Source organism: Schistocerca piceifrons, chromosome 1 (genome assembly GCF_021461385.2).
Source record: "Schistocerca piceifrons isolate TAMUIC-IGC-003096 chromosome 1, iqSchPice1.1, whole genome shotgun sequence".
In the NCBI taxonomy this organism is placed as follows: Eukaryota; Metazoa; Arthropoda; class Insecta; order Orthoptera; family Acrididae; genus Schistocerca; species Schistocerca piceifrons.
In genome coordinates this window covers 517216480-517235093 of record NC_060138.1, presented here as the reverse complement: position 1 = coordinate 517235093, position 18614 = coordinate 517216480, and the positions used below count along the sequence as shown (strand labels likewise).

The 18614-nt window shown below is 41.2% G+C and overlaps 1 protein-coding gene and 1 non-coding gene across 2 annotated transcripts in view; one reads left to right on the top strand and one right to left on the bottom strand.

Moving 5' to 3' along the window:
* Window positions 1-402: 402 nt before the first annotated feature.
* Window positions 403-18614, bottom strand: part of LOC124744309 — an 84579-nt gene continuing 66367 nt past the window's right edge. The window contains exon 4 of the mRNA XM_047248928.1: window positions 403-511. Within this exon, the coding sequence (XP_047104884.1) occupies window positions 403-511 (109 nt within the window). The remainder of the gene's footprint in view (window positions 512-18614) is intronic.
* On the top strand, window positions 4994-5068 carry Trnas-cga. The gene has a single exon. It is a non-coding gene; the product is annotated as a tRNA-Ser (tRNA).

Sequence of the window (18614 nt, the reverse complement as noted above, 5' to 3'; positions counted from 1 at the left end):
ATAAAATGTCGAATCCAAACACGTCCAGTTGTCTAAATTTCCAGTTATTTTATTCGAGTAACCAGTTTTATCACTGCATTACGCTTTCTTCAAGTCCCCTGACCGACATGTGCGAGGAATCTCACCTCTGGTCCATTCAAAATAGGTGCGAGCATTCAGTGGATCGAAGGGATCGTTGTATTGAGAAGAAATCTACGGGTACCAGCCACTGAAGGCTGGACCAGTGGTGGGATTCTTCTTACACGTAGCTCAGGAGGCCTGAAGATGGCGTAATGTAGCGTTTAAATTAGTTACTCAAATAAAATAACAACTGGAAATTTAAACGGCTGAGGGTGTTTTGATTCGACTTCTATATTGAAGAGTCAAGGTCAGCAACCACCCGTATCGTGTATAAAGATGGGCTTATAGAGATATGTTTGCATTAGGTTCATCAGTATTTTCTTCAGCTAGCCCAGATACATTTTCAGCTTCCTTTCTTTGAGGATTGAAGGGAAAGTCTTGAGGGTCCAATCTGCAGGAGAATATTTCGTAATCATAAGTGAAAATTGAATATTCAATGAACTGTGAATGAAGCCCGACCAACAGGCATTACATACGTTGATCAAAACTGATGGTACATTGAGAATGGCCAGTTTCTAGCTGAAATCTAGATCTGCCAATAAAATTTCGAAAGGACGACTGACAGCTGAAATCTATTATTTACCATTCAATAACAGTCGCTGCATGCAGCAGCCTCTGAATGGAGGGTAACCTGATCTTAAAATTACTCAGTCACAGTTTTCAATGTCTAGTAATCCTTTTTCCTGTCTTCACCGAAAGGTGACACCCTTGCGGAGATCGTTGTCTCGTAACAGCCGACACCAAATTCCATACTTAGAATTGATTTTATGGGATTTTCTAGTCGCTTAGCGAACTACACTATCTGATCAAAACTAGCGGTCCCTTCGCCTTTATGGCGGCTGTAATTCTGCTGGGGACACTTTCAGTGAGTGTGTGAATGGGCATGGAGGAATGGTAGCCCATTTCTCCTTAAGAACCGAAACTTTTTTTGGACGCTGGGTTGTGCAGTGAAGCCGCCGATCTAACTCATCCAAAAGATGAATCTGGGCGGGTCTCTCCATTTCAGGAATGCAATTATCCCAAAACATTGCCTCAAAATTGCTGCTTTATAACAGGGTGCATTCGTGCTGATACAAGCATCGTCTCTGAACTGTTCCTCTATTGTACGCAGCACACAATGCTTTAAATGTATTCATATCCTTTCGCATATAGCGTTTTCTTAAGCGCGTTAAGGGGACCACAGGGCAACCAGGTGAGACACCTCCATACCCTAAGAATAGCTCTTCCGAACTTTACTGTTGGCCCCACACATCATGGAGTTGGTCACCCCGGTGTTCGCCAAACCCAGACACTTCTACCGGATTGCTACAGGGTACAGCGTGATTCATCACTCCAAATCACTCGTTTCCAATCATAAACTGTCCTGTGATGGAGCTCCATACATCACCTCGAGCGTTGCTTGGCGATCACTGCAGGGATTTGCGTCTTATGACGTGATGCTCGACCTTTGTAACCCATTCTTTCCAACTCCCGTACGCACACTCGTCGTGCTAGATGGCGGTATGGCACTATGGGACTCACAAGTGATTCCTTCCGCTGGTTTCATCCGACTTTTTACAACCGACCTCTCCAATGCTTGACGGTCCCTTTGTGTCAGCAGGTGAGATATGCTTAGACTAAGTTTAACTGTGTTGTTGTCCGCCCCTGGTAGCTGAGTGGTTGCCGGCACGGTAGCTCAACGTGTTCGGTCAGAGGGTTAGTTGCTCTCTGTACTAAAAAAAACTGAGTGAACAGATCAACGATGAACCTGAACAGGTGTCATGGACGTCCGCCCCGGACACATGCAACGAACAATAACGAACAAACTGAGATAAAAAAAATAAAATGGTCAGCGTGACCGAATGTCATACCTAACGGCCCGGGGTCGATTCCCGGCTGGGTCGGGGATTCTCTCCGCTCAGGGACTGGGTGTTGTGTTGTCCTCATCATCATCATCATCAATTCATCCCCATCGACACGCAAGTCGCCGAAGTGGCGTCAACTCGACAGACTTGCACCAGGTGAACGGTCTACCCGACGAGAGGCCCTAGCTACACGGCATTTTTATTTTACAGTGTTTGTTCTTTCGCATTTCCATTTCATAGTCACATCACCAACAGTTGACTTGGCAGATTTAAAAGGGTTGAAATGTCCCTGATGGATTTGTTACTCAGGTAACGTCCAGTGACTAGTTCAAATCAAAGTCACTGAGCTCTACCGAACGACTAAGTTTGCCGACACCGATTCTCTATTGACGACACAATGCACCCACCTTCTTTTATACAGGTGGGTTACCTTCTTGTGACATCTGTTGATCAATACCGCCTTACATAGACGTGTCCGAATTCTTTTGACCGATAGTGTGTAGTTATGACTAGAAGCCGCAGACGTGCTCCGTACTGGGCAGAAGGCAGCTGAATAGTGCAATTCGAAAATTAGATGTGATAAAAGTTCCTGAGCTGGCAAACACAATTTTCAAATGTACAAATGAAGACAGCACAGCGATGGTGCTCTATCACACTAATGAGATACACTGTAGCAGATATGGAGTAACATCACGTAAGATACATATACACACGCAAACTCTATAGGTTATTTTTTTTTATTTTGTTCGTATTGTCGCAGAAGTTAAATAAAAACAAGCCCTATCTCTCGATTCCAATAACAGATTTCGGAAGGATTCCTTTGGGTGCAAGGTAAATACCGTAACTCGTAACCTTTTATTTATTTTTTGGTTTATTTAACCTGATAATACTAATCAGACTTTCTACGTATCATAAATTAAAAGACCAAAAAACGTATATGGGAGAATAAATTTAATGGAAGGAAAAGTGATCCTACAGTGGTATTACCGGAAACTTTATGGAAGAGACAAAAAGAAGCGTTTCACTTCTTAAAAGTAACAGACCGTTTAATTGTGAGCAGAGAGCGTCTTATTCCAGAGACGGACAGCAGCAACACAAAAGAATGTTGTTTAATAGTTGGACACAGCTAGAGTACTAGATAAGTGAGGCCTTATGTTGAATTACTTAATCTCCGATACAAAGCACTAGTGTTCTTGTGCACCGAGCACCGATGAAGTAAGCACAGGGTTCGACAGTCACATAGGTCGTCTGACTGCGGCGACCTAACTGGGCATTTGAAGCACTGACTGGGTGAAACAGATGGACAGCGCAGACAAGCATTCATTGTTAGTTCTCACTCGTTCCGTGTTGGATTACCTGGAGCTTCGGTAGATCGAGTGATTGCAGAAGTTTGCGTTCCACACCCCATGGAAATATGTTCCGAAATTTTTCAAGCACATAGAGGCAGTCGGAATTATCTCTGCATAAGATGGCCGTGTTTTCTGCCCTGTTGAGAAGGTCACGCAAATTCTTTAATGTTTTTGATAAGTTCTTTCAAATACTGTCGTGAAGAATAGGAGGCAATTGTAAGCGGAATTCTTAACTTATTAATTTCTGGTGGGATTCTAAAATTACTTGAGACTTTTTTGCATTTAGTTTAAGTCCCAGATATTGACCCCCCTTACAAATGAAGACAGATCGTCATTCAAGTGGAAGATGGTAGTATTGATTCTTTCATGTCTACCACTTGGGTAACACTGAAGATCGTCGACATGGATATGATACCTGCAGGAGGACAGATGCGATGAGATGTCATTGACAAAGAAACTGATAACTTTGGCACTCTTAAAAGAACATGTTTTCAGCAGAACTTTTCATTTCCAGAGACAACTCGTTGGTGTCTGTTTTTCTAGAAGCTCTGTAACTGCTTCAGCATACAACCTGAATATTTTAGCTGTTGCATTTTTTAAGCAGTACGTCAAATTTGACGGTCTGGAAAACTTTGCTGGAGTCTACTAGTATTAGTATCGTTGCCTCAGTTAGTTACCTTAATTAATACAGTGTTTGTGTTACTACTTTTATCAAAGTCGAACTAATATATGTTACATAAGCTGAATTTGTGTCAGTATTCAGTAATTTGGCCCTAAACAATATAATATAGGGCTTTGGATACAGCGGGAAAGACGGTGATTCATCGGTAATCACAAAGTAATTGTGGGTTTTCGATCTTAGCGAAAGGTCGGGCAATCCTTTTCCATGCAGTCAGATTTGTTCCATTCACGAGAAAACAATTTACTACCTCCCAAAAATATTTTCAGTTAAGAACCCCACAGCTTCTTGGCTGAAAACAGTTGAGCTGTAATTTAGACCAAATCTCAGTCGTACTGAAAGGCAAGGGTATGGTCCTAGGGAATGGCTCAGCATGTTAAACTTATATTCTGTTCTTTTTCATGGCAGAGAGTCAACTGTACTCGTAATGCTCACTTAGGATAAATATTTTACACTTTCCAGAATGAGATTTTCACTCTGCAGCGGAGTGTGCGCTGATATGAAACTTCCTGGCAGATTGAAACTGTGTGCCCGACCGAGATTCGAACTCGGGACCTTTGCCTTTCGCGGGCAAGTGCTCTACCAACTCAGCTACCGAAGCACAACTCACGCCCGGTACTCACAGCTTTACTTCTGCCAGTACCTCGTCTCCTACCTTCCAAACTTTACAGAAGCTCTCCTGCGAACCTTGCAGAACTAGCACTCCTGAAAGAAAGGATATTGCGGAGACATGGCTTAGCCACAGCCTGGGGGATGTTTCCAGAATGAGATTAAAACAATTTTAATCTGCCAGGAAGTTTCATATCAGCGCACACTCCGCTGCAGAGTGAAAATCTCACTCTGGAAACATCCCCCAGGCTGTGGCTAAGCCATGTCTCCGCAATATCCTTTCTTTCAGGAGTGCTAGTTCTGCAAGGTTCGCAGGAGAGCTTCTGTAAAGTTTGGAAGGTAGGAGACGAGGTACTGGCAGAAGTAAAGCTGTGAGTACCGGCTGTGAGTCGTGCTTCGGTAGCTCAGTTGGTAGAGCACTTGCCCGCGAAAGGCAAAGGTCCCGAGTTCGAATCTCGGTCGGGCACACAGTTTTAATCTGCCAGGAGGTTTCATTTTACACTTTGTTTTCCTAGTTAAAGTTCTCCTTGAGAAGGTATTTTGTAGTTATTGTGTTCCACCTGCATAATATCCTCATATAGAATGTAGTAATTAAGTCTAATTAGTCGAAGCTAACGAGAAATTTTTGTTATTTTTCCAGTACGGATGAGACATTATCGACTTTCACGAAAAACGTTTTACAGTTTTCATGCAGATTTCTATTGTCATACAGATGGGATTTTTCTGAGGAAAATGTTCTACTGATTGTGCAGGCAACTTTCGTGAATTGATAAAAACTAAGTGTATAGGACTTGATCTCTATGTTTGTCTTTAATCTGTGTACATACTGAACATACTTGTGTAATGATTGTTCATGTTTACTGTAGCTAACCTTCAACAAAATATTCAGTGACATTCGACAACAGCTGTACGCGAAACATTTCGGTTAAAAAAACTGAAATGGCCAGCAAGCTATACTTTTAAGACAGAGAAACACATCTAAATTCCTTGCCTATACTTTTAAAATTGTCACAATGTTATTCAAATCTACCCATAACGTGTCGAACCATCAAATCGATAAAGATTCTTGCATCTGTCATTCTCGAGCAATGAAGGCAATTAAATAAATGATAAACAATTTCAACAGATAAAATAATGAACAATGTTAAAGATAACAGGCGCAGAATCCCCCTATCCTCTCCCTATGTATCCTTCCTTCTTCTCTCTTTACGTGCACTAAGCTCATTGTAAAGGAAAAATTGAAGACATTTTCGCAGAGCAATGGTAAAACATACAATTAGTCACTTACCTGGTCGGTCATGATGTGCGCATAAATGCAGAAAATTGTAGTTTCGTAGAGGAGATCAGGTATTGAGAAAAGTGCATTCATCGCTTTTCCTATATTTCCATCTCTCTGCAACAGCTGTATGAAAGAAAATATGAAATTTATACGCAAATACGTTCCAGTTAGAACCATAAATAGAATAGGAATTAGAGACCACTAATACACCAACAGTTCCATACACAATATAAGTCATGATCGAACATTCTACACAACAAACACACACCAAGCCAGTGCGGCCTGCTACCAAGCGCATACAACCGCTAAGACACACGTCATAACAATGAAGCTCTTTAACACAGCACCCGTCGCTCTTTGATAAGCGAAAAAATAAGCCTGTCGTTGAGGCCAGAAACAAATAGTAATGTAAATACATATAAATATAGCACTATTTTAGGTTATCGTACGTTTAAGGAAAATTATCAGTCTTTGCACCACTTTGAAATCTTTCCGAGAATTGATTGAATATTTATGCAGTTTCTTTCGGACAATACTTCATCATGGGTCAAATCATTTTCAGAACGTTGAGGTTACAATTAATAGAGTCCGCCAGGTCATTAATATACAACATGAATAGTAAAGGTCCTAAACACGCTTCCCTTACACAAGCCTGAAGAAACGTCTACATTTGTTCACAGTTCTCAATCCAAGATAACATACGCCGTTCTTCCCACCAATAAATGGTCAGTCCAGTCACACATTTACTTAGAAAACCCAAATGATTGTACTTCCGTTAATAAGCTTGGGTATGTTCCTCTATTAAATCCTTTTCGGAACTCTAAAAATGCTACACGTACGTGACTGCTTTGATCCCTAGCTTACAGGACGTCCTGTGAGGAAAGTATGACTTGGGCTGTTGAACTAGTATTGTTGGCTTGGAGGAGGTAATTCTGTTCCAGACACTTTACTACGTGTCAGCTCAGAATATGTTCTAAGAGTCTGAGACACCAATCGGAAAAAAATCGTTCCAGGAGGCAGATGTCATCTGTGTGAAAAAACTGATAACAAAAATCCGTATTAAGTGTAAAAAATTCACTTACAAAGCACATCTTACATACACATGTCAAAACTGTTAGAAGTTAGGTATAGTATAGTAAAACCTGCATGTACATAATTACAATATTCGACCATTGTATTGTTGTACTATTATTTTATGCAATTTGAATTATTAATAAATTCAGCTATCTAAATTAGAGCTTTCGCTTGAGTCTAGTGTACCCCTTCGTTCACATCAAGGTCATTATCACTGCCCACAAGGTGAGGGCTGCAGGAACCTGAAGAGTCCGATGATGAGTCAGATAGTTCTGTGGAACAAACTTTCTTTTTTTGAAGGCCTTTAGATTTTTCCTCTCAACAACCTTTTCTTGACTCCACTTTCGTCTAGCGACTTTGTCAAGTGATCTTTTTATGGCGGTTCATTGATGTGGCAGGCGGTTGCTGCTTTCCGTACCCGCGTTGTGGTTCTCTTCACAATCTTGGGGACAGGAGATATGTCGAATGGTGAAATTGCATAAACTGTCATAGCTAGATCTTGATGTGACTGTACATCAGGATAACTCGAAGAAGAAGTAGATGGTGTCGATGGTCCAGAGGTAGCAATTAGAGGAACATGTGATTCAGAAACATTAAGTCTATGTTCCACTGTGGAGCAAGATTTTCCTGCAACCAACTCAGCAGCTATCAAATCAGCGTCGGTGAAGATGTAACGGCTCATAGAGTACAGCCCAGTTATTAGTGTCTCAGCTGATTCGGTACGAAGGTAGGCTTGGCGAAAAACCTCCATGACGTCGTAATGTGTTAGAGGACGCCCATTGTGATGCAACCACACTCTTACTGCCTCGCTGTAGTACGTTTTAAGAGGTCCCATGAACGTCTTATCTAGAGGCTGCAGTTTGTGGGTGCAATGTGGAGGAAGTGAGATGATAGTCACGTGGTATTCTTTCGCCAAGTCAATCAGATCTGGATTTAGAACGTGGCTATAATGACCATCCAAGTTCAGGAGAACAGGCCTTTGTTCAGTCGGACATGTTTTCTCGATGAAGCGAACAAGCCATTCGATGAATAAATTATTTTGAACCCATTCTGAAGGATGGGCTCTACCAATTTCTACCTCTCATTAGAACTTGGGTCATATTGTTTCTAGGGAGAAGTATCATTGCCGGGACCCAATGTCCCGAAGCGCTCATACATTCGTTAACTGTGATTGTAGCCCCTCTTTCTGCAGATGTTAGAGCTACAATTTGTTTCTTCCCTTTCACCCCTATCACTTTTGGAATTTTGTTTTGGCCAAACGACATGCCTGTCTCGTCCACGCTATACCCTCGGTCTGCTAGATATGAGTGTTTATTGAAAGCGTTACCAATAAGTCAAAGAAAATCATCACCTTCTTTTTATTGAAGCCTAAGGCTCTGACATATAAAGTTGCACAAGGTTTGCGAATTGACAGTTCACCCATGTGTCTCTCAAGAAAAAGGTCAGCCCAAGCTCGGCCGCATCTCCTCCTTTGAAAAGGGTTGTCAAACAATTTCTCCGGGCAAGTAAAAATGTCATTCTTCTCAGATCCGCCAAAGTTCAACCAAAGAATTTTTCTCCACCTCAAGGAGATAAGAAACTATTTTTCGAGGTCTGCATTTAAAATCGGTTTCCTTCTAAGCTTTGTCTCTTGCATTGCTTGCTCAGGGATTTTATCAAGTTTACGTAATCTCTGTGAAGCAGTACGAGGCACTCTGAATGTTCTTGCTGCACCTTTCACGGAAGCCTCCATTGCTTACACAGCTGCTATGGCACAAACCGTCTGAGATTTATCCCACTGATGCCTCTGGTTCTTACATTCTCAGTGCATCTTCGTTCTCGGCATTCTGCAAGGACGAAAAAAAGCACTAGGGTCTATTATCGCAATTTGAAAATTCTATTCCTTTATTTGTTGCTGTGTAGATTGTATATATGATATCCAAACAAAATTCGACCAACCATATCCCCATAAAATTATTTAAATGTTTTACACTCTTTAAGAGAAGAAATAAAGTAATTATGGGCCCTCCGTAAATAGGATCCCATTTTTACACCAACCCAGTGGGTCCATATTTACACCAACCATTCTTAAGCAACATGGCCACTATCAAGTCTAACCTAGAAGCGTGTGTAACGTAAAACGTGGTTCTAAAAGTAGCTTAGGATTCCGTTACTCCGGATATCACTGAGAAATTGTTTTAAACTATTCAGAAGGATACAAAAAGAAAACCATTTCAGATACCTGCCAAACGTCTGCAGTCGTGAACAAACACCAATTCACACAATAACCGACGCTTTAGCTACACTGCTTAAAACAATGCTTCCAACTGTCCACTGCTACCGTCTATCAACAACAGGCACCTTTCTCAGCCCTGGTCGCCAGACTGCAGCACTTCCCATCTCTTCGTGAGGGGTGCCCATAATTAGACCTGTGCCCACCTTTAGACCATTTTCTCTAGCTCCGCGTTGCAGACGCTTCTATTCTTTCCTTGTCTGGTCTGTTTTTGGTCACCATTTAACTCCCATATAAGGCCACGTTCCCAAAAACTAGTTTAGATATTAGATGTGTCCTTTTTTAAAGAAAAACTTTACTTCAATTTACACCATCTTTACTTCTGTTAAAGTCAGCTTTTTGCTGCCGAAATAGTAATACTCATATGATGCTTTTTGTGTTTGGTTTCCTAATCTAATTCCCTTGATATCACATGATTGAATTCTACTACTTTTTTTTCCTTTTATTAATATCCATCTTATATTCTATTTTAAAACCAATGGCCGTTCCATTCAATTGATTTTCCATGTCCTTTCTTGTCTGTGATAGAATTACGATATCATTGGTAAAAAGAAATTTATGTTTCTTCTTCGTGATTTTTAATTGCTTCACCAAATGTCTCCTTGGTTAAAGGGTATGCTCAATGTACAAACTGCATAACGTGGAGGAAGGTTAATAGGCTACAAACATCTCTGACTCGTTCCTCAATTACTGCCTGGTTTCTGTAGATGATTTTTCACTTTCTGTTTTTTAATCCATGATAACTTCGTAATTTCCAAGAGTGTATCCCACTCAACATTATCAGAAACAGTTTCTTAATTTACAGATATTATAATTTTTAATTTGTCTTTTTTCAGTCTGCATTTTAAGTAATGGATTGGGTATTGCCAAGCACGTTCATACATATTTCTGGAATCCAAACTATTCTTCCCCAGGTCGGTTTCTACGAGTCTTTTCATTCACGTGTAAATAATTACCATTGTAATTGTCTTGTAACCAAGGCCTGTTAAACAGATAGTTCCTTAATACAACTGTCAGCACCTGCGTTCTTTGGCATCGAGACTGTTAACTTCACCTTGAACTTTTGTGGGTATTTCGCTTTTCTCATATAGCGTGGATACCGGATGGTACGGTTTTGTCACGCTTGTTTCTCTGACGGATATTATTCATTATGAGTAAAAGTCATTTACTCTAGGTGTCTTGTTTCTACTTAGGTCTTTCAGTGCTCTGTCACATTCTATTCACAGTACCATACCTCCTAAATACGAGGGTTATTCCAAAAGTAAGGTCCGATTGATTGCCAAATTGAAACCACAGTGAACATCAGAAATGTTTTACTTGTAACAATTAGCTACACCTTTCAGCTACTTCTCTACGTAGTCGCCGTTCTGACTTAGACTTTTGTCATAGCGTTGTACCAACTTTTCAATAGCCTCATCATAGAAGGCAGCCGCCAGTGCTTTCTGCCAATTCTCCACGCTGGCCTACACCTCGTTGTCTGTGTCAAAATGTTGTCTTCAAAGACAGCGGTTCATGTGACCAGAGATGAAACTCAGGGGGAGATAATTGCGGACTGTATTGTGGGTAATCTAACATTTCCATTTGAAAACGATGCAGGAGCATCTTCATTGCCCCTGCAGAATGCGGCTGAGAATTGTCGTGAAGACGAAACAGCACGACAGTTATGTAATGTTGGCTGCATAGCTTCAGGCGAAATTTCTCACCAGGCCCTCGTACTTGGCGGCAGACACTATTTTCTAGACATCTTTACGCACTCACTGCGAGCTCAGAAATGAGAAGAGCGACGTGATGCTAACTGGGGTTATACTAGAGACACTACCCAACACATCTGTGCAAAGCTTTATCGGATTTTCATAGTCGTTTCCATTTCGCGACCGATCGGACCTTACTTTTGGAATAACCCTCGTACCTCCAACCAATTCCTCTTCCCTATCCATAAAATTCTTTTACAATTTCTGTCCTTTATATTAGTCACTCATTTTCTTCTTTCTACCCTTAGGTTTTCCATTGTTTGCCGGCCGGAGTGGCCGTGCGGTTCTAGGCGCTACAGTCTGGAACCGAGCGACCGCTACGGTCGCAGGTTCGAATCCTGCCTCGGGCATGGATGTGTGTGATGTCCTTAGGTTAGTTAGGTTTAATTAGTTCTAAGTTCTAGGCGACTGATGACCTCAGAAGTTAAGTTGCATAGTGCTCAGAGCCATCTGAACCATTTGAATCTTCCATTGTTTGCTTGGTACTTGATTATCATCTTACCTCCTGATGATGATGTTTCTTCAGTTTTCCTATATTTTGCGTCTACCTTTATCATATCCCTACGTGCTTCTATAGTTTTGCATTTCACCTCTAGCCAATCCTGCTTTGTCATTTTGCATGTTCTGTCAGTCCCACTTTTTGCACTTATAGAAATATCGCAAATAGCTACCCCACAGCACGAGTTTTTGCATATGATATTACTATGATGAGTTCTTTGTGCGGTTTTGTTATATCTTGCAGCCGGTAGGTTTTGAGAGTACAGGAGGAATGTGCGGGGTGAACCACAACTCCAACAACAAACTTTTATGGTCAAAAAAAAAAGAGAAAAATGTTTATGATACATGAGCTTCAAAAGGTATACGTAACGTTAAAGTACGTCTGTGCGTCTGCGCAGCAGTTTTCAACTTCGTGGTACTCGGGTCGAATCCGGAAATGACCGGAAAGAGGTTGCAGTCACGGCCTAATGTTTCTGACGATGGACTTTGCATGGACGTCCTTCCCTAAATTCCAAACTTCCCCACAATGATCCCTGAACTGTAAGACTCTTGATGATCCTTCCATCAGCTGGGGACGTTAAACACAGCGGTCTCTTCAGCGCTATTCTAGTGGTGTAGCCTATGTGTCAGCACAGCGTTTCACCTTCACCCCTCTCTCATCATACACAACACAAACATATCATCACACTATACACGCCCTATTTACGGTCATCTACACTCAACAGATGTCAGCCTTTGTAACTTAGTGGTCAGCGCAGCTCACTACCATTTGGAGGGTCCGTCTTCGATTCCTGATACTATCAGGACTTTTTCAATGGTGGGTGGACTAGAATTGGTTGCACTCAGCATCGTGATGACAACTGATAGTTGCTTGACTGACTAGTAGCGGCTTCAGACCACAGAAATTGATAACGACCGAGAGAGGAGATTGCTGGCCCCACGCTTCTCCATACTACACCCAATGACCCCACTGGCAGAGGATGACACGGTGGATGGCCGGAACCAACTGGCCCCTCTAGGGCTTGTGGACAGAGTTAGTGCTACTCTCGTCAGACACATTTGAGACATAATTTTCACACACCGCGAAGAAAGAGGTCATTGTGTGTGGAGAAAGTAAACTGTTCCTGATTAGGCAGCTGAACAACGCCTCAGAGTCTGCCATGCGAAAGTACGATGTTGGTCTTTCTTTCTTTTTCCAAGAGAAATGTTTTCATGTATATGATGACACATGAGTAAGTTGTGGTCGGAGACGTACTGGTATAACTCTATTTAACGCAACAGCTTTTTTCCTAACTATACCTAAATGTCATCCCCAGTGAACCCTCACATCACTCAACATAAATTTTACATAGCCACCGGTTTCAGTTTTCTTTAGAGAATCTGTGTTTTGTATTACCAGTTAATTACTAATGTTGAATGTATTTAGTGTTATCTGTGTCTCCGTGGTACGAAGCGTGTACCGTTCTGAAATGAAAATATACCAATGCTCGATTCTCATCAATATTCGCTGTATTTACGTTTGTCTGTGAGTATCTGAAGTGGCTTGATTGCGAAACCCGACCATTGTGATATAAGAGCTGTTATTAGTTTCCCTAGTGCTAATGATATGAAAGCGGATTAAAATTCACCATCAGACCGCGAAAGAGAATGGAGTAAATATTCAGAGCGACAGGATAGTACGGAAATGAGTGAGAGTATTCACAGACGGCTGAACGAATGTGCAAGTTGAGGAACGAAGTTGGGGGCGTTCAGTCATTATTAACGATTTGGTACAGAAAGTTGAGTAAAAAGTGAGGGTGAGTTTCCTCAAATGTCAAGAAGTGTGCTTTATGCAGCTGTTGCCTAATTAGGAGACATTTCTACGAGGAGAGATGGCTGTGTGATACGACAAGTGCCTTAATATTTGTGGGAATTATTTAGAAAAGTATACTGAAGTACAGGCTTTCACGTAAAAATAAAATTGCTAAGAAAAGTCTAGTTTTTTGTTTGTATTTCTAAACGATACTTACACAAAACCACGCTTAGTATAAATGCACCATGGGGACAGCTGTCACAGATTGTATACTTTTGCTTATCTCGCTGAACACAATTCCAATCTCTGAACCACTTTGTGCTGCGTTTTAAAAGCTAGTGTAACAAAAAGCTAATAAATACGCCATGTTTATTTTTCAGAAAGAAAAAGTAAAAGGATATACTTACTACGGCAACGACAAACAAGCTGGAGCATAGGGTTCCCATGTTGATGAACAGAAGAGTGAATATGGACACACTCATTGCTGACTGTAAGAGGGACACAGATCTGTAACAAAATTAGCAAAAGATGAAAACTATGAACTTTTTGTATTAAAATCTCTGATGCCCACTAAACCTTACACGTAATATTGTTTCATGTTGTATGCAGACTACATAAAAATTGTAGGGAAAACAGTTATTAAATAGTAGGGTAATACTTTTGATCGTGAGATATAATGCCCGACACCTCCAATAACCAAGTTTTGCAATGTCCATACTTTCAACGTTGAAATATTACTCTTCTAACTAACTCTAATATAACACAAGAGTATTTGGACTACCAATTGCACCTTTTCTAGTTTAACCCACAATTTTTATGGCGACATATTACTTTTCGTACCGCCTTGTTGCAGAGATACACGTTCACTTCATAATTTTCATTTTCATGAATTTACTGCTTCCTTTCATCATTTTTTTTTAAATCTGCGAACTATGATCTTGCAAAGAAACACAGTAACATTTCGAAAAATTAGTACATGGGCCCGTATGTACGTGAAATGAAATTTTTATCACATGTTAAGTACATGACAATACACAAATGATTATAAATGTGGATATGACAAGATGTTTGACGGCCAGAATTATTTATGATGTGAACCTGAGACCGCAGAGATGATGCGTTCGAGAGTAGTGTCTCGTGGACAATGGTGCCGTTAGGAACGGAATATCTGAGTTCGAGATGTTTGAAGAAAGGAATAAGACGTGTCCCTGTTCTAAGAACTATTTCAGCAACTGCCTCAAATGATCCAGAAACTACAAATCCGGCATGAGGACACACGGATTCGAACCCTGGTGGACGCGAAAACAAATGCAATATCTCAGCGAATGTACCATCTCAATCTGTTGGAAAATGTGCGAGATATTAAGCAAAGGAAACAAAATACAGTAGCGAGAAACAGTTTCTGTTTTCATCAATTCGTGATTTGTGTGTTCTTATACTGCGAGATAAGCTGAATATCTCAATCGCCCTGTTCGAACGGTCCTCTTCTGGAACTACCATTGAAATGAAAAGAAAGAGAAAATAATTGCCGTACTTATTTCTAGGAAACTATTTCTTTTGAGTGTTGTTGAAGATTAACTAGGCTGAACTGAACTGGTAACCGTTATGGTCTCGTTGCTTGCCGGCTTAAACGTCTCTTCTTTCTCTCTCTCTCTCTCTCTCTCTCTCTCTCTCTCTCTCTCTCTTTCTCTATCTCTCTCTTGTCCCAAACTAAGATGCGGTACGAATCGAGAAACAGATTCAATCGTCTTACAATAGGTTTCCGATTAATAATAAAGACACATTGTTACGATATTGAAGTACTTGTGTCATTTCGAATTACGAAGTAAAGTACCTTCTGATATGCATGCATGTTCAAAGGAATTTTGCATCGTAATTCGGAATAGCACAGGCACTGCAATGTCGTATTTGTCCGCCGAATCCGGGCAAACGACTTTCAATTAAAATGGTTCCTCCTTGTGTGGGAGTATACTTAATGGATGCCCGAGTACAGGTTGTAGACACAGAGTAGACGACACATGGCCGTATGCTGTCTGGCAGTGAGTCCCGCTCGTATGGTCTAATGGTAAGGAGAAAAGCGGGGAATCCCGGTCCGACATACATTTTCACTGTCGTCATTTCATTATACAACATATGGTAGTCCATATTCGGAACTGCAAATACATTTAATATATGATCTCCCTGTTTGGTTCCCTTCCCCAGATCAACCAACAATTTTAATGTATTTATTGTTGGTGTCGGTTTTTTCCACTATAACTCGACTTCACTAAACGCTATATGCCACTGCTCTGCTGCTGATTAGCAGTTTCATTAATCCTTCAGACATCTCTCACCACCGATTTTCTTATCAGCAGCAGACGAATCACATCAAAGTCATTTCTCGCTACCGTACCACGACAGCTTGCCATCACTCTGCTGACCGAATCCGAGTGCCTGTGGCCCTAAACGCGGTGCTAAGGCTCATCCATTGCTACCACAGCAGAGCCAGTTTAAGCCCATGCAACACTATCGGCCTCTTGCAACACCATGCTTAGAGGGATGCCAGAGGTACCTGTCGTAAAACAGCGAGTATCATAATTAGTAGCGAATACTAACACAGGTCACTGTATACGATAAAGAAGCAGAAACGCTCCAATGAGCGCAGGTCTGCAAACTAGTCGTTGTGGAAATAACTGCGAGTATGTGATTACGAGTTCGCGAGTCATCAAATACTTTCCCGCTTATTGTAACTGAATTTTAAATGTATACCTTAAGGTCAAGCCCCGATGTGATTTGGCTCAAAGTTCGCCCAGAGCTTACCTTAACAGAAAATACAATCAAGATAATATTACTTCAGCACGATACACAATTTACTATACGTGCGTACTCACATTTAAAGTCAATATTATACACGTCTCTGCTAGCAGTTCCGAAGTCTTTCAAAACAACCTCGGATCATCTCCTAAATTTTGCAGTACTGCTCGGTTGTTGCTGCAGTTCTCCTCTTTTTTGAGGTCTTGGACAGAAAAACCAGGAAGACTGAGGTCAAGTGATCTTGGAAGCCAAGGCACAGGCGGTGCTCGATCATTCTAGTTTAGACCGTATGTCCTACCTCAACGGCGACGTATGCCTGTGATGTATCATGCACGCATCGTATTCCCCAAGATCCAAGGTAACGTATTTATAATAACAGAGTTTTGCTTTGACATTTATCGGTAAGTAAATAATAAATGTCATGTTGCTCGGTCCAAATGTCTTCATCTGATGCAATTTCAGTGAATGCTGTGTAAGTTTAAATTGGTGCTATAACCGGCTTAAAAAACCCGAGTCCATCGCGTGAAAAGCGTTAACACTACCACTCAGCGTCATAACGGTTTCTTGTGTTTATGATATGAGTAAAATAAATAAAAGCTGAAGGAAAGGCAACTAATGACAATGGAGCATGGAGGGAAAGAGGGGTGAGGGGGTGAGGGGGGGTAGGGTTACTCCACATGTTACGTGCGAGGAAAAAATGTTCTCGAGTTGGCCATAGCTCAGATGTGCTGTATTACTTATTCTCAGAACTCACCAATGTCACTGGCTGCTAAGCTTACAAGTTCATATTGATATTCAGATGAGCTATAAGAACAGTAACGTCACAAGTGGCAAGATATAGCGGGAAAACTCAGTACACCACCCATTCTTAGTGCTCTATAAAGATCGACAAATCAGTGTTAAACTGATTTACCTTGAATACGAGGACGTAGTGAAAAGTAATACCTGCGAATTTTTTATTCCGTCCTCAATATCGGTTGAGGTATTACTGTCATGCGTATTACACGGTCGACTTTCCCTGTTCGCTGACGCAAGTTGCAGCCGTCTGTCGCTAGGGGGTCCTGGATTGTAGCGTGTAACATGACACCGTCTAACGTAACAGTGTCAGTGCCTGAGAAACAGCTTGCTGTAATCGAGTTTGTAACCGCAGAAAACGGACCTTCAACTGCAACCCGTAGTAGAATGAAAGCTGTGTACGGTGACCGTTGGTTGTGTCGACACCAGTGATGTGCTGCATTGCGTTGTTCGTGCTCTCAATGTAGAAAACGGTGGTGTTAACACCTCAAAATGTATGATAGGTCTCCGAGTGGATGACCGCGTACGGCAACAGATGAGACTCGTTAGAACAGAGTTGACGAACTCGTCAGAGGAAATCGTCGGATGACTCAGACACAGCTTTCAGGTAAGCGTGGCGCCTCGCCAGAACGTGTACAGGCCGTTATTGCAGAGTTGCAGTACAAAACACTGTACTGCAGAACGTATGTACAGCAACCTCGGTTGCACAAAATTATTGTCAAATTGACCATGGTTTTGACAGCACGAAGGCCGTCTTCATCAGAATAAAAATTACATAGGATTACATGTAATCACACCATGAATGAAAAACATCTGAGAAAAAATGCTCTCGTCAAATATAAATTGTCATAAGAATAACGAGAGAATTTTTGCTCAGATATTTTTCATCTATGGTGTGTTTACATGTAATCCTATGTAATTTTTATTCTGATGAAGACCGCCTTAGTGTCGTCGAAACCACGATCAATTTGACATCCTGTAATTAAGTTAACGCTCGGTTGCTGGATCTCAGCCAATATAAATGTTTAAAATTACAGAAAACTGTGCACATGGTTGGTGCGTCGAATGCCCAGTGCTTACATGAAACGGAAGAGATCTGACATCTGTAACAATCCGACACATTAGTTTCACCGTCACCGCTCATCCTTCATATAGTCCCGACTTGCTCCCATCCGATTTTCATCTGTTTCCAAAAGTTAAACAACACTTTCGAGGACTTCACATTGACAGTGATGATGAGGCGCAAGCAGAAATGATATTGTGGCTCTGTCAACAAACATTCCACAGTGACGGTATCAACAAGCTCTCGTTGGAAGGAATGCGTTCGTTTCTAGGGTGGCTACGGTGAGAAATAAAAATGTATATATTATGAACAAAGATGTAGAATATTAATCAGGGTTGTTTTTTAAAAAAAGCTTGACGGGCTTTTACATAAAAAAGGTTCGTAGGCATTACTCTTCAGCACGCCCTCGTATGATTTCGCACTCTAGAAAGTGTCATCTTTCCCACACCATTTTATTTTTAAGTACAATTTCCTGCTTTATGTTTCTGCCCACAATTTGGCACCAATGTACCACAGTATAACCCATTCTGCGTGAATGATATCTTCAGTAAGGTCAGCTTTATTTTTCAACTTTATATCGAACAGAACAAATTCAGTTATCAGCAATTACATCTCTATCAAAAGAACATTCGATAAAGTCAGTTTTAAGATTCTGCTGCTTACTAGGAGAATGTTTCTGCAAGTTTTCGTTTTGTG